The following is a 12,302-nucleotide window of genomic DNA, read 5'->3' as shown; positions in this document are numbered from 1 at the left end:
CGCAATTTGAGGTTACAATTGAAAGAAAAATTGAATAAACAAGGTCAATGAAAAGGGACATTTTCTTTTCTTTGGGCCTATGAAAAAATAAATTAAGGTGGAGAAAAGAAAATAAAAGAATAGGACAAAACAGAGTAATTTGATTAAAACAGAGAAGTAAGGGTCAAATGTTTTTGTGGTGAGCTCTCAAAAGCAGACATAAAAGAATCATTCCCATTTATAAACAAACCTAAACCTCTCTTTTCTTCTTCTTCTTCTCTTTACCTTTTTCATTCCAAAATATCTCTCTCTCTCTCTCTCCCTATCTCCGATCAAAGTGTTGCTCTCTTTGCGAGCAGCTTCCATGTCGCGTAGTTGCTCACAGTGTGGAAACAACGCCCACAACTCTCGCACATGTCCAACAGAGATAACCACCACCGGCGACAACAACGGCGGCAGCGGCGGCGGAGAGAAAGCCATCATGCTTTTTGGCGTCCGCGTCACGGAAGCTTCATCATCTTGTTTTAGAAAAAGTCTTAGTATGAACAATCTCTCTCAATTCGATCAAACTCCTGATCCCAATCCCGCCGATGACGGTGGTTACGCTTCAGACGACGTCGTTCACGCCTCCGGTAGAAACCGCGAACGCAAACGAGGTTAATAAAAAATCTTTCTTAGCAAAAAAACATAAAAAATCTCATCTCTGTTTTTTCTTGTTTTTGAAATTTTCTTGAAATTTTGGATTTAGGAACTCCATGGACAGAGGAAGAACATAGATTGTTTCTTACTGGATTGCATAAAGTTGGAAAAGGTGATTGGAGAGGCATTTCAAGAAACTTTGTTAAAACTCGAACACCGACTCAGGTAGCGAGTCATGCTCAGAAATATTTTCTCCGGCGGACTAATCAGAATCGCCGTCGTCGTAGATCAAGCCTCTTCGACATCACTCCCGATTCGGTAAAATAACGATTCATTCTCAAAATCTTGAATTAAAAAAATCAAGAATCTGTGAGAGCAACTAACACATACGGTTCAATTGTCAACAGTTTACAGGATCTCCAAAAGAAGAGAATCTTTTGCATACTCCATTGGATGGATCAAAACTAATCCGTCCGGTTCCGATTCCGATTCCGATTCCTCCGTCGCGGAAAATGGCAGATTTGAATCTTAATCAGAAAACTCAGCCGACAACGGAGATGTTTCCGTTGCCGGCATCATCCAATGAACAGAAGGCACGTGCCTCGGGGTTCAAGGCGATGTCGAGTAATGGAGATAGTATAATGGGAGTGGCTTGATGAAGAAGATAATGTTTTAATTAATTTATATTGTATAAGATAAGATTTGAATGATGGTTAATGTGAAATTTGAGAATTAGGCTAATTAGATACTTTGATGATCAGACTTCAGTGAGGTTTTTAAGGTTTGAATTAGTGTGTACATGTTTTTTGCTCTTTTTGGGGGAAGGGAGAAGGAAACTACTTGTCGTTTTTGTTGTTGTATGATTATATGGAAGATGCTGTAAAACAACAGGTAGTCTCTGGGTTGTTTTGGTCAAGACTTCATCAGATTCAGAAGTGAAGACTACTTCAAGCTTAAAATAGTTATATGGAATTTAATTTAATTGTGTCAGTCTCTTGAAAAGTTAAAATAGAATGGTTATTGCCTTATTGAGTTAAGGTTAAGTGTATCTGAATGCTTTTTTTATTGTAAGACTTTTTCCTGTTCTTTGCCGTTTCTATCGGGGTGTGTGTTGTTGATAAAATGTCACATTCATGAACCAAACACAGTTATATTACTATAGTAACAGACTAACAGTACGTATTTTTGTTTTATGTTTGACGTCATTCGATTTTATTTATGTGTATGTTTTTTTGTTAAATTATTTATGCTGTACCTTCACCTTCAAATGAAAAAAAAACTTCAAATGAAGCCGAAAATTTCATCAAACTTTATGATACTATGAGTAGTGATAGGTTTTCGACAATATGGGAGGTGATTGGTAAACACTTTTAAGGCTTTAGAAAAGTTTTAAAGTTTTTAAAACTTTTGTTTTACCAATCAAATTTTTTTGGCTTTAAATAAGTTTAAAACCTTCAAAATCCTTCTTTTTTTCTTTACTCTTTATATTCAATTTTTTTTTTCCAAAAATTAATAGTTTTTCTTATTTTCTTTTTCCCATTATATGAAAACCTCTAATAAAATTCATTGATAAATTAATCTTAAAAAAATATTAACTAATTTACAATTGATTTTTTTTCTGTTCTTTTAAGATCCATTTATGTATATTAAAAAAAAAATCAGATATTACATTTGATACAAAAATAGAGAAATATCAATGTATAAAAACTTTTCATAAAGTTCTTTGTATGAAATTCGCTGTTATATCACAATTTGGGTTTATATTCACTATAATTTATTTTATTTACAATCATAATTTTTATAACCATAGTTTCTACAGATTTGTTGTTACCAATCACATTTTAACATTTAAAGTCTCTAAAGTTAAAGTCTCTGCAGTCAAAGTTTACACAGTCAAAGTCTTTACAACGAAAGTATCTACAGCCGAAAGTAACAGTCGTTACGAATCGCCCCATGGTTTACAAAACAAAACTAAAGTCTTGTAGAATGGTCCATGTCTATCGCATGATCTTTAGTCTAGAATTCTTTCTTCATGATAATTTTTTCAAAACAAAAGTTTGTGTAAGTTCTTTCTAGAGCCCAATGCGATAACAGTTCTATTCTATCGATGAATGCCCATTACATACATTTAGTAAAGTAATAATGGGCCTAGATAAGGTGTAACCCATGGACTCAATCGGTGAGTTACGAAGGCTTATTGTAATTTAGTGTATTCCCCTTAAAGACCAAAAATGCCACTGAATTTCTCCACACAAAAACACAACAAAATTCAACTATAGTCAGATATTCTCGGATTACTACTTCCAAATTCCAATATCCAAAACATTTCAAGGTTCCTACCAAAAAAAAAAAACATTTCAAGGTTAGATAGAAGTAGAACATGTTTTAACAAAGAATATTCCAAAAATGCAATCATATCAAAAGGTTAGATAGAAAACATTTTCAACAATTATGAATGTCCTTTCAAACACGTTTTTTATTTGTTTGGTCAAATTAAAAATAACGTTGGTACACCATTGTAAATTATTGATCTTAGCCAATAACTAAAGTTTCTAAATAATCTATACTTTCACAAAACAAGAAATAAAAATTGATTCTTGCGCAGAAAGTGCTTTGGTACCTACTTTTACTAAAATCTTCCAACTCTAAAACTGCTCTGAAACGACACCGTTTAGTTACATATAACTTTACTTGTTTTTAAAGTCACCAAAAGTTTGAATTTTTATTTGTGCCATCCACAAAGCTTTAAGCTTAACACAGTCAATGGCCGTCCTTCCGCCATAGAAGCAACAAAAAAAAAAGCTTCGCTCTTTTCATGAAACCCTAAGAAAAAATCAAACCCATCATGAAAACGATCTCAATCTTCTTCTTCATCATCTTAATCTCATCTTCTTACTCCGAAGACGACATACTCTGTCTCAAAGGCTTAAAATCTTCACTCAAAGATCCTTCAAATCAACTCAACACTTGGTCTTTCCCTAACTCATCATCATCATCGCCGATTTGCAAACTCACCGGAGTTTCTTGCTGGAACGCTAAAGAGAATCGGATTCTCTCTCTTCAGCTTCAATCAATGCAACTCTCTGGTCAAATTCCTGAATCTCTTAAGTTATGTCGGAGTTTACAATCTTTAGATCTTTCCGATAACGATTTCTCCGGTTTGATTCCTTCACAAATCTGTTCATGGCTTCCTTATCTTGTTAGTTTAGATCTCTCCGGTAACAAACTTTCCGGTTCGATACCGTCTCAGATCGTTGACTGTAAATTCTTAAACAGTTTAGTTCTTAATGACAACAAATTAACCGGTTCGATTCCTTCTGAATTAACCGGTTTAAACCGTCTCGGGCGACTTTCTCTAGCTGATAATGATCTCTCTGGTTCGATTCCCTCCGAGCTATCTCATTTCGGAGAAGACGGTTTTCGCGGTAATGGCGGACTTTGCGGTAAGCCGTTACAGAATTGCGGTTCGTTGAACGGTAAAAACTTAACGATCATTGTAATTGCTGGAGTTATTGGGGCTGTTGGGTCGTTGTGTATTGGATTTGGGATGTTTTGGTGGTTTTTTATCAGAGACAGGAGGAAGAAGAGTGGTTACGGTTACGGTTATGGCGCCGGAAAATCTAGGGATGATAGTGATTGGATTGGTTTGTTGAGATCACATAAGCTTGTTCAGGTTACTCTGTTTCAGAAGCCAATTGTGAAGATTAAGTTGGCTGATCTAATTGTAGCTACGAACAATTTCGATTCAGATAATATTGTTGTTTCGTCGAGGACTGGGGTTTCTTACAAAGCTGATTTACCTGATGGGTCTACATTGGAGGTTAAGAGGCTTAGTAGTGGTTGTGAGCTTAGTGAGAAACAGTTCAGGTCTGAGATTAACAAGTTAGGTCAGATCAGGCATCCGAATTTGGTTCCGCTTCTCGGGTTTTGCGTTGTGGAAGACGAGATATTGTTGGTGTATAAGCATATGGCTAATGGGACATTGTATTCTCAGCTTCAGCAACGGGACATTGATTGGCCAACTCGTGTTAGAATCGCTGTTGGAGCGGCTAGAGGGCTAGCTTGGTTGCACCATGGATGTCAACCATCGTATATGCATCAATACATTAGCTCAAATGTGATTCTTCTTGACGAAGATTTCGATGCTCGTGTTATTGATTACGGTTTGGGGAAGCTAGTGAGTTCTCGGGATTCTAAAGATAGCTCGTTTAGTAACGGCGAGTTAGGGGAGTTGGGTTACGTTGCGCCTGAGTATTCAAGCACTATGGTTGCGTCTTTGAGTGGAGATATGTATGGGTTTGGGATTGTACTTCTTGAGATTGTTACAGGACAAAAGCCTGTTTCGATTAACATCGGCGAAGAAGGGTTTAAGGAGAGTTTAGTGGAGTGGGTGAGTAAGCATTTGAGTAATGGTAGAAGCAAAGATGCAATTGATAGAAGGATTTGTGGTAAAGGATATGATGATGAGATAGTGCAAGTTTTGAGAATCGCGTGTAGCTGCGTTGTATCGAGGCCTAAAGAAAGACCGTTGATGATCCAAGTTTATGAATCTTTAAAGAATTTGGGAGATCAACATGGTTTCTTCTCTGAGTATAGCGATGAGTTTCCACTCATCTTTAACAAACAAGAACACTTAAAATGAATGAATAAGGTTTTTCTTTTTTTACTTTCTTACTCCAATTCGTTACGACTTAATTATTTCCCGTTCTCACTTTTAACCGCGCTTTTTTTTGGTTTTCTGTTTTGTTTTCGTGTGCTGTATAATTCTGTACATCATGTGGTGCATCGTGGTACTCTAAGAGTGTTGTAACATTAACATAACATCCGATGAAAATGAGAAGAATTGTTTTGTATAGATCAAACATTGAAGATTCTGATCCAAAAGTTTATCAAGTGATTCTTTGAGCTTGTTAGTTGCAGATTATTGGTGTTTAACGATTTGAAATTCGATTTCAAGCTCATCCTGGAAAGCATTATAACACGTTGTTTCTGTTTTTCTGATGATCATATGGAAAATTACAGACTACAGTAGAACCTCTATAAATCAATACTCGGTAAACTAATAGTCTAATAGACACTATAAAATAATAAATTTTCTTCAGTTCCAAGTCGGGGCAGTTTAAAATTAGCAAAAATCGATAAGATAATAAAATAATAATTTTTTTGGAATCCCTATATAAATATATGGTTCTATTAATATCATAAAATAATAATCATATAAATTTATATATAAGTTGATATAATAATGTATGTTTTTAGTGTTTTTAAGAAAATTAAATTTTCGCTAGAATTCATCTCTAACTTTTATTATATAAGACTATTGTTATGTTGTGTTGTCAAACTATAGTGTTGTAGTATATTTTATAAAAATAGCTAAATTTTCAGTAGGTTTTCAAATTTTTAATATGTATCATTTTCATTTTGATAGTTTTATAGATGATAAAATACGATATCGCGCTGGTTATTACTAATAAATAGTGTGATACCCTGATAGGTGTTTAAAATACAACAATTTGAGTCATTAATCTACAGTTTTTTTTTTTTTTTTGAATATCTGGAAGTTCAAGCCCGAATGCCCTACATCTCCAAGAGACAGAACTCACACCAGATTAAATTCAACTCTTTTGGAGAATAAATCCCTTCCAACGGGCGTCGAACCCAGTACCTCCACTTGGGAGATTTACCACTGGGCCAACACAACGTTGATGCCATTAATCTATAGTTTTTTTTTCTTAACCATTAATCTATCGTTTGTATAAGTGAATTCATCTAATTTTTTGTAATTTGCTGTTAAAAGAGCTTTTTTTCTTCTAACTATTAAAATTTCAAGTCCAAAACTACAAAATTATAATATCCAAAACACTAATTTTATTTAGATAAAATTCTCTCAAGTTATTTTATAAAATTTATAAATATTAATTACTTTTATAAATTAATAAATATTAATTAATTTTATAAATGAATAAATATTAATCTATAGATAAATTAATATTATTATTAATTAATTAAATATCATGGTTCCAACATTATTAATCTATATAGGTTTTACTGTATAATTTTTTCTGATAGGATCATAGGAGAAAAAATAATTAGTGTTTTTGCTGGGAATTAGATTTATGTTTACCATCTTAATCATTCTTACAGGAAACTTTCCAATTTAAAAAATATGAACTATATGGAAATCAAAAGGTAAAATATTAGTAGAAAATTTGGAAAATGATACAAAGTAGAAAAACTGGAAACTGTATATATGTATATCAAAATTTTGGCATGCATGAAGTTACATTAATTATTTCATGTTTATAAACACAATATTTTATTTCCAATCCTCCATAAAGTAAATTTTCCGTAAATCTCAATAATTTTTATTTCTATGTATCTAGTTATATATACGCTCTCTTTTTTTTCTTTTTTTTTTTTTTTTTTTTTGTCTCTGTCAATGGTAAAAACACACAGGACAAGAAGCTAAGTTTGGATCTTTAAATATTTAAAAAACAAAACAATGTCGAAGATTTTGGTCCTCATAGTATCTGCTCTCCTTTTAATCCTTGCAATTGCTGTTATGGGCTACTTATTTATGAAGCACGGTCAAGAAGAGAAGCCGGATGTTTAATATAAAGGTCAAAAAAAAAGGTTATATAGTTTTTTTTTCTGTCTTATTAGAGTGTTGCGATGAAACTATATAAACCTTTTTGATATACTAATTGTGTTTGCTCCATATTATTATGAGGTCATCTCTCTTTTTTTTTTTTTTTTTATATATATGTTAGGTATGAGGTCATTCATATTTTTTTCATTTAATTTATTCAAGAGCGTTTATGCTCAGCATGATGTGGATGATTACATGACAATTCTGATTACATTTTATTTTTTTGTGGGCAAAGACAATTCTGATTACATTACTAAAGTTTCTGCTTGTTATATTATTCACACAAAGAAAGGAGATTCAAAACTCTGATTAAAAGTTGAACGTGTTCAAAGAAACAATTAAAAGTAAATTCTTGATTTGGAAGCAACTCGAGATAGTTTTTTTTTTGTTTTTTTTGGTTAAAAATGTAAATATTTCATAAAAATAAAAACGATTTGAAGTTTACAATCGATGATTATACACTATAGTCCCATGACAAAAAAATAAAAACATGGAAGTATAAACCATAACTAAAATTTGGTCTATCCACTCAACAATATAAAGATTTCTTAGATTATAAATCTATTCCAAAATATGAAGATTTCACCCCATCGAAATTTCGGTATAGACATCGAATACTTAACCACGTCACAATTGTAGTTTTTACAATATGATTTTGAGTTATTTAGAATTAGTGAAAAACTGATCACATCATAATAGTTGGTAAATCACAATGTTATGAAATCACTTTAATTGGTAGACCGATCACCGTAACTAAATCGGCCACATTGCTTATGTGGGTTTCGTTAGTATCAATTGAAACTATCGGGTTCAATTTATAATTCTATTAAGTGAAAGGTTTAACTGATAAATAGTAAGTAATATCAGGGCGTTTCTGTAAGTAATCATATTCTCTTCGGCGAGTTATTTTTGTTTGTACGGAGACGGCGAAACACGAAGAAGAAGAAACAGCAAAAATGGCTTCTCAGAGTTCTTCACTATTTCTGGTCACCTTCTTCATCTTCATCTACGCTTCTTCAATTTCATCCTCTCTTCTCGCCAGAGCACATGAACAGTTTCGTACTTAACAATTTCCTTCCAAGTTAATTTGAATCTGACGATGATCGATCTCGCTTATTGATCTGACTCGTTTTTGATTTATCGATCTTGACAGTGACGGAGATGAAGAGATCAGAAGCGTTGGACGGAGATTACTTCTAAGTTTCAAAGAAACTCCAAAAGGAAGTAATATCACCTTCGCTTGTTCTCCTTCAGGTCCTTGTGTTTCTTGCAATTCCTCCGAAAAGGTTTCTCAAATTTCCTCTCTAATTGGTGATCAAATTCAATCGATTTTGCTATGTTATGCTATCGGATCTATATGATTTAGATGGATTTTGGTGATTTAGGGTTTCAGAACTAGCTTAATCATTGATTTATCAGCCTAATTGATTTGGATTAGGAATTACGAATCTGAAGAACATTTTATATGATCTCTTCTCTTGTGAAGTCTCATTGTTTTGTGTTGGTGTGGTTTCTTTTGTAGAGAAAAGAGAAGTATCGTTGTAGTGAAACTGGTTATCGTATTCCATTTAAATGTAAAGAGATGAGAGAAGAAGTGGATCCACACAAGAAAAATGGAGAAGAAGAAACAAAAAATGATCAATCGAACAATGACGAAGAGGCAAAAACAAGGAATCTGTTGGATGATTCACCGGCAACGAAAGTGAAGTCTCAGTCTTACAAAACTTATCGAAGCTGTGTGCCTTCTGCAGATGAAGAGAAGTTATCAGTTCTTGGTTTTGAGGTACAGAGAAACACTTAAATTTTCAACAAGTCGTTTCTTGTAGAATTTGGGCTAACGTAGATCATTTGAATGAATCAACAGTCGATTATGCTAGGACTGTTTTTTATAAGCGGAGCTGCTATATACATCAGAAAGAGACAGACAGTACCGATGTTTGGGGTGTCAAGTGGAAGATCAAAAAGCAATTCTCGGTTTTAAAAGAACCCTTTCTCGGTATGTAAAGCTTTCATCTACTCACTCAGAAACAGATTTAACACTTGCCATTGTCTGTTGAAAAGACGAGAATATGCTTGAGTGTATAGAATAGCTTTAGGGGCTTTCATATAATTGGGTGGGACTACTTGTTTCATATTTGACAAACATCTTTGTCTTGATAGTATAAATTTGCTTACCGTCTTTAGAGAAAACATATCGATTACAATGAAATGAGGTCCTCACTTACCTTTAGATTTTTGCCATATAGTATGATTGTTTGGTCTTGAACCTCGGTGATGAGCTTGTTGGTAGGAAGAGGTTAGTGTAATTGTGCAATATATTAGTTAAAGTAAGTAATATATCATCCTTGAGGCCAACAGGATTTGCACAAAGTATTAGCATCAAGAAATAAACCAGGGTTTGCAAACTTTAATGACATGATTTTACAAAATTTGCGTATATGACGCGCCATATTTGTTCAAACACTAAAACTAATCCCAAGGAAAATTTTGAAATCTTTGTTTATGTCGGACTAATGTTAAAACCACGCATACAGAAACAATTAGATTGATGTTAAAACCCTTTACGGTTACACGTCAAGTGATAGTCCTGAATGATATGGTTGATGATATGGTTAATGAGCGTGGTCAAGTGATGGCGCCTACAAAAATCTCCAGATCTTGGAGTGAAAGGACAACACTCGTTTGCTACGTCAATGTGATCTTGTGCATTTGTTCAGTACATAAAACTTACCAAGTAGCCCTGGGCATTCGGTTTGATAAGTTTGACTTTGTGGATTGTTGACTTGTCCACGATCATTAGAGCTAAAAGTTGTATATGGTTCGGGTCCTCATGACATCCTCAATCAGTCGCCCCACGAACAGTTTCATGGTTTTTCTTAAGATTTGTTCATGGCTTCTCATCATTAGCTGATTAGGTACAACCGTACAAAAGGTTAAACTCGGTAATTCCCGGTTCCCAGTCTGTCCGCATGACCGGAACTTGGGGTCGTAGAACCAAAATGCCTAAATACATTGAATTTGCACCGAGGAAAACTTACACTTATCAATGTGCCGAAGAAATGTGGAGTCACGGTCAACGACAAACAAAGTTGAACAATTCTTGGGTTCACCCCTAGGGGTGAACCCTTGTATTCACCTCCTTTGGTTTTAGCCAATGATTATGCCATGTCATTTAACATTTAACTAAAAATTAAAAATTAAAAAAATTAATAAAATAAATTAAGAAATAAAAATCACCTTCTTAAAAACGTCGTTGGTGTTAGGGTTTCGATTTTTTTTTCCATGGCCATTGATACTTAGCATTACTAATTCACGCACTTCTATTGTATTAGAACTTTCATAATCTTGGAATTGTTTCTGCTACAACGTCAAAGTTTTCTCCTCTTTCAATCTTCTGTGATCACAATTCTCCAAATGTTTTTAATTTTGCATGAAGCTACAATTATTAGTTTTCATCTAATTGCTTATCAGTTTGAAGTAGTATATGGGTGAAAGCTTAGTTTTTAGTCTGTCACACTGCTCTTGTATCACGCCTAGCTTATTAGCTAACAAAGAAGCAACGAGATTTCCAATCCATCACTCTAGTTGCCAATGATGAGATTTGATACACCCTGCAACTCTGCAGAATTTTCATTTGATGCATCCTAGTCACATAGAAGTAACGTATTAGCCAATACATAAAAGAAAAAGGCATGATACACACAAGTATATTCTTTAATTCACCGTATCCAAATGAAGAAGCCCTCTCTCGTCATGTGTATACATCATTTATTAACAAATCATAAAATCATAAAATTTCATTAGAAGATGGAAATCATAAAATTGCCAAGGAAAACCGTCATCGTCGTCTTTCCCATGTCTTCACGTTTCTTCGAACGATGACGACGTATCAATGGCTGTAGAATAAATTGAAACCCTAACGTATAATACTAACACCAACGACGTATCCGTTAACTAACATAATCTTTTGGTTAATGATTTTTATTTCTTAATTTATTTTATTAATTTTTTAATTTTTAATTTTTAGTTAAATGCTAGATGACATGTCATAATCATTGGTTAAAACCAAAGGAGGTGAATACTTGGGTTCACCCCTAAGGGTGAACCCAAGAATTGTTCAACAAAGTTTAACAAAGTCATATCAGAACTAAACTTAGACGATACTATGAAGGGTAGTGTCGCACCGTCAAGAATTGATTTGCTGTGAGTGGGAATATTTAAACAAAACAAATGATGTTGCATGCAAAAAAGTTTTTTTAAAAATTGATATGATTTGATGAAAACGTATCTTAATTATATTTAGTTTATCGTGAAATTTAAAAGTAAGTATATGTAAATTGTGAGCGACGATAAAAATAAAATATATACCGTATATTACTCAACAATGCTTCTAAATTCTTCGAACGAATTTTTTCGTTGGACAATGTTGAAGTCCGCATACAAGTAGAGACTGTAGAGAACCGAAGGATATAGAATCCTATAGACGGAAGTGGTCACCACGTTAGCAATGGAGCTTGTTTATAAATTACCTTTTTAGTATTTTAATATGGTTTATATATGAAAAAATGAATATGTAAGTGCCATTTTCCAGGTTACTTCGACTAGAAGCTAGTAAGTAACACAAAGGCATAAGATTCTCGGACAAATATACATAAACTCTTTTAGGAAAGGTAATTTGTTTTGAAGTGGGATTCATGTAAAATCGTAGCAAATCTGATCGATGAGATGAATTATGTACCATATGCTTCATTGGCCCTATATTTATATAAAACTATGGGATCAATTATGGCTGCTATGTGACAGTGCTATAAAATATATTCGCAAGGAACAATTTTTAATCATGGGTCTAGTCAATCTTGTCACTCTCATCTTTATTTCAGAAACCTTTAAAGTATGCAAATCTTAAGATACATAAAGAATGGTTAAGGTGATTAACGCATAATTAATATGTTTTGTTAGTGTAGAATATTGCTAATATCTCGACAGATCAACATATATTATTCGATGTTTTGCATAGGGGAACTCTTATAACGAT

The 12,302-nt window shown here is 33.5% G+C and overlaps 3 protein-coding genes across 3 annotated transcripts; all 3 read left to right on the top strand.

Moving 5' to 3' along the window:
• Positions 1-152: 152 nt before the first annotated feature.
• LOC9324813 (transcription factor KUA1) lies at positions 153-1,704 on the top strand. Its single transcript, XM_021036112.1, has 3 exons — positions 153-635; positions 728-936; positions 1,026-1,704. The coding sequence occupies exons 1-3, from the start codon at positions 344-346 to the stop codon at positions 1,272-1,274; spliced, it is 750 nt and encodes a 249-aa protein (XP_020891771.1). The 5' UTR covers positions 153-343; the 3' UTR covers positions 1,275-1,704.
• A 1,465-nt stretch (positions 1,705-3,169) lies between these two features.
• Positions 3,170-5,732, top strand: LOC9324812 (probable LRR receptor-like serine/threonine-protein kinase At1g69990). The gene has a single exon (XM_002888703.2). The coding sequence runs from the start codon at positions 3,464-3,466 to the stop codon at positions 5,258-5,260; it is 1,797 nt and encodes a 598-aa protein (XP_002888749.1). The 5' UTR covers positions 3,170-3,463; the 3' UTR covers positions 5,261-5,732.
• A 2,433-nt stretch (positions 5,733-8,165) lies between these two features.
• LOC9324811 lies at positions 8,166-9,497 on the top strand. The gene is made up of 4 exons (XM_002888702.2): positions 8,166-8,321; positions 8,421-8,553; positions 8,790-9,050; positions 9,132-9,497. Exons 1-4 carry the CDS (start codon positions 8,224-8,226, stop codon positions 9,246-9,248), a joined length of 609 nt encoding a protein of 202 aa, XP_002888748.1. The 5' UTR covers positions 8,166-8,223; the 3' UTR covers positions 9,249-9,497.
• Positions 9,498-12,302: the final 2,805 nt, after the last annotated feature.

The sequence above is a fragment of the Arabidopsis lyrata genome (assembly GCF_000004255.2).
Source record: "Arabidopsis lyrata subsp. lyrata unplaced genomic scaffold ARALYscaffold_2, whole genome shotgun sequence".
In the NCBI taxonomy this organism is placed as follows: domain Eukaryota; kingdom Viridiplantae; phylum Streptophyta; class Magnoliopsida; order Brassicales; family Brassicaceae; genus Arabidopsis; species Arabidopsis lyrata.
This window is presented reverse-complemented; position numbering and strand designations above follow the sequence as displayed.

Bases quoted from the DNA above. Each gene is read 5' to 3' on its own strand.
- LOC9324813 (XM_021036112.1), top strand. From the start codon at position 344: ATGTCGCGTAGTTGCTCACAGTGTGGAAACAACGCCCACAACTCTCGC. The intron at 636-727 runs GTTAATAAAAAA...TTTTGGATTTAG, and splicing joins AAACCGCGAACGCAAACGAG to GAACTCCATGGACAGAGGAA. The intron at 937-1,025 runs GTAAAATAACGA...AATTGTCAACAG, and splicing joins TCGACATCACTCCCGATTCG to TTTACAGGATCTCCAAAAGA.
- LOC9324812 (XM_002888703.2), top strand. From the start codon at position 3,464: ATGAAAACGATCTCAATCTTCTTCTTCATCATCTTAATCTCATCTTCT.
- LOC9324811 (XM_002888702.2), top strand. From the start codon at position 8,224: ATGGCTTCTCAGAGTTCTTCACTATTTCTGGTCACCTTCTTCATCTTC. The intron at 8,322-8,420 runs GTTTCGTACTTA...CGATCTTGACAG, and splicing joins CTCGCCAGAGCACATGAACA to TGACGGAGATGAAGAGATCA. The intron at 9,051-9,131 runs GTACAGAGAAAC...ATGAATCAACAG, and splicing joins TATCAGTTCTTGGTTTTGAG to TCGATTATGCTAGGACTGTT.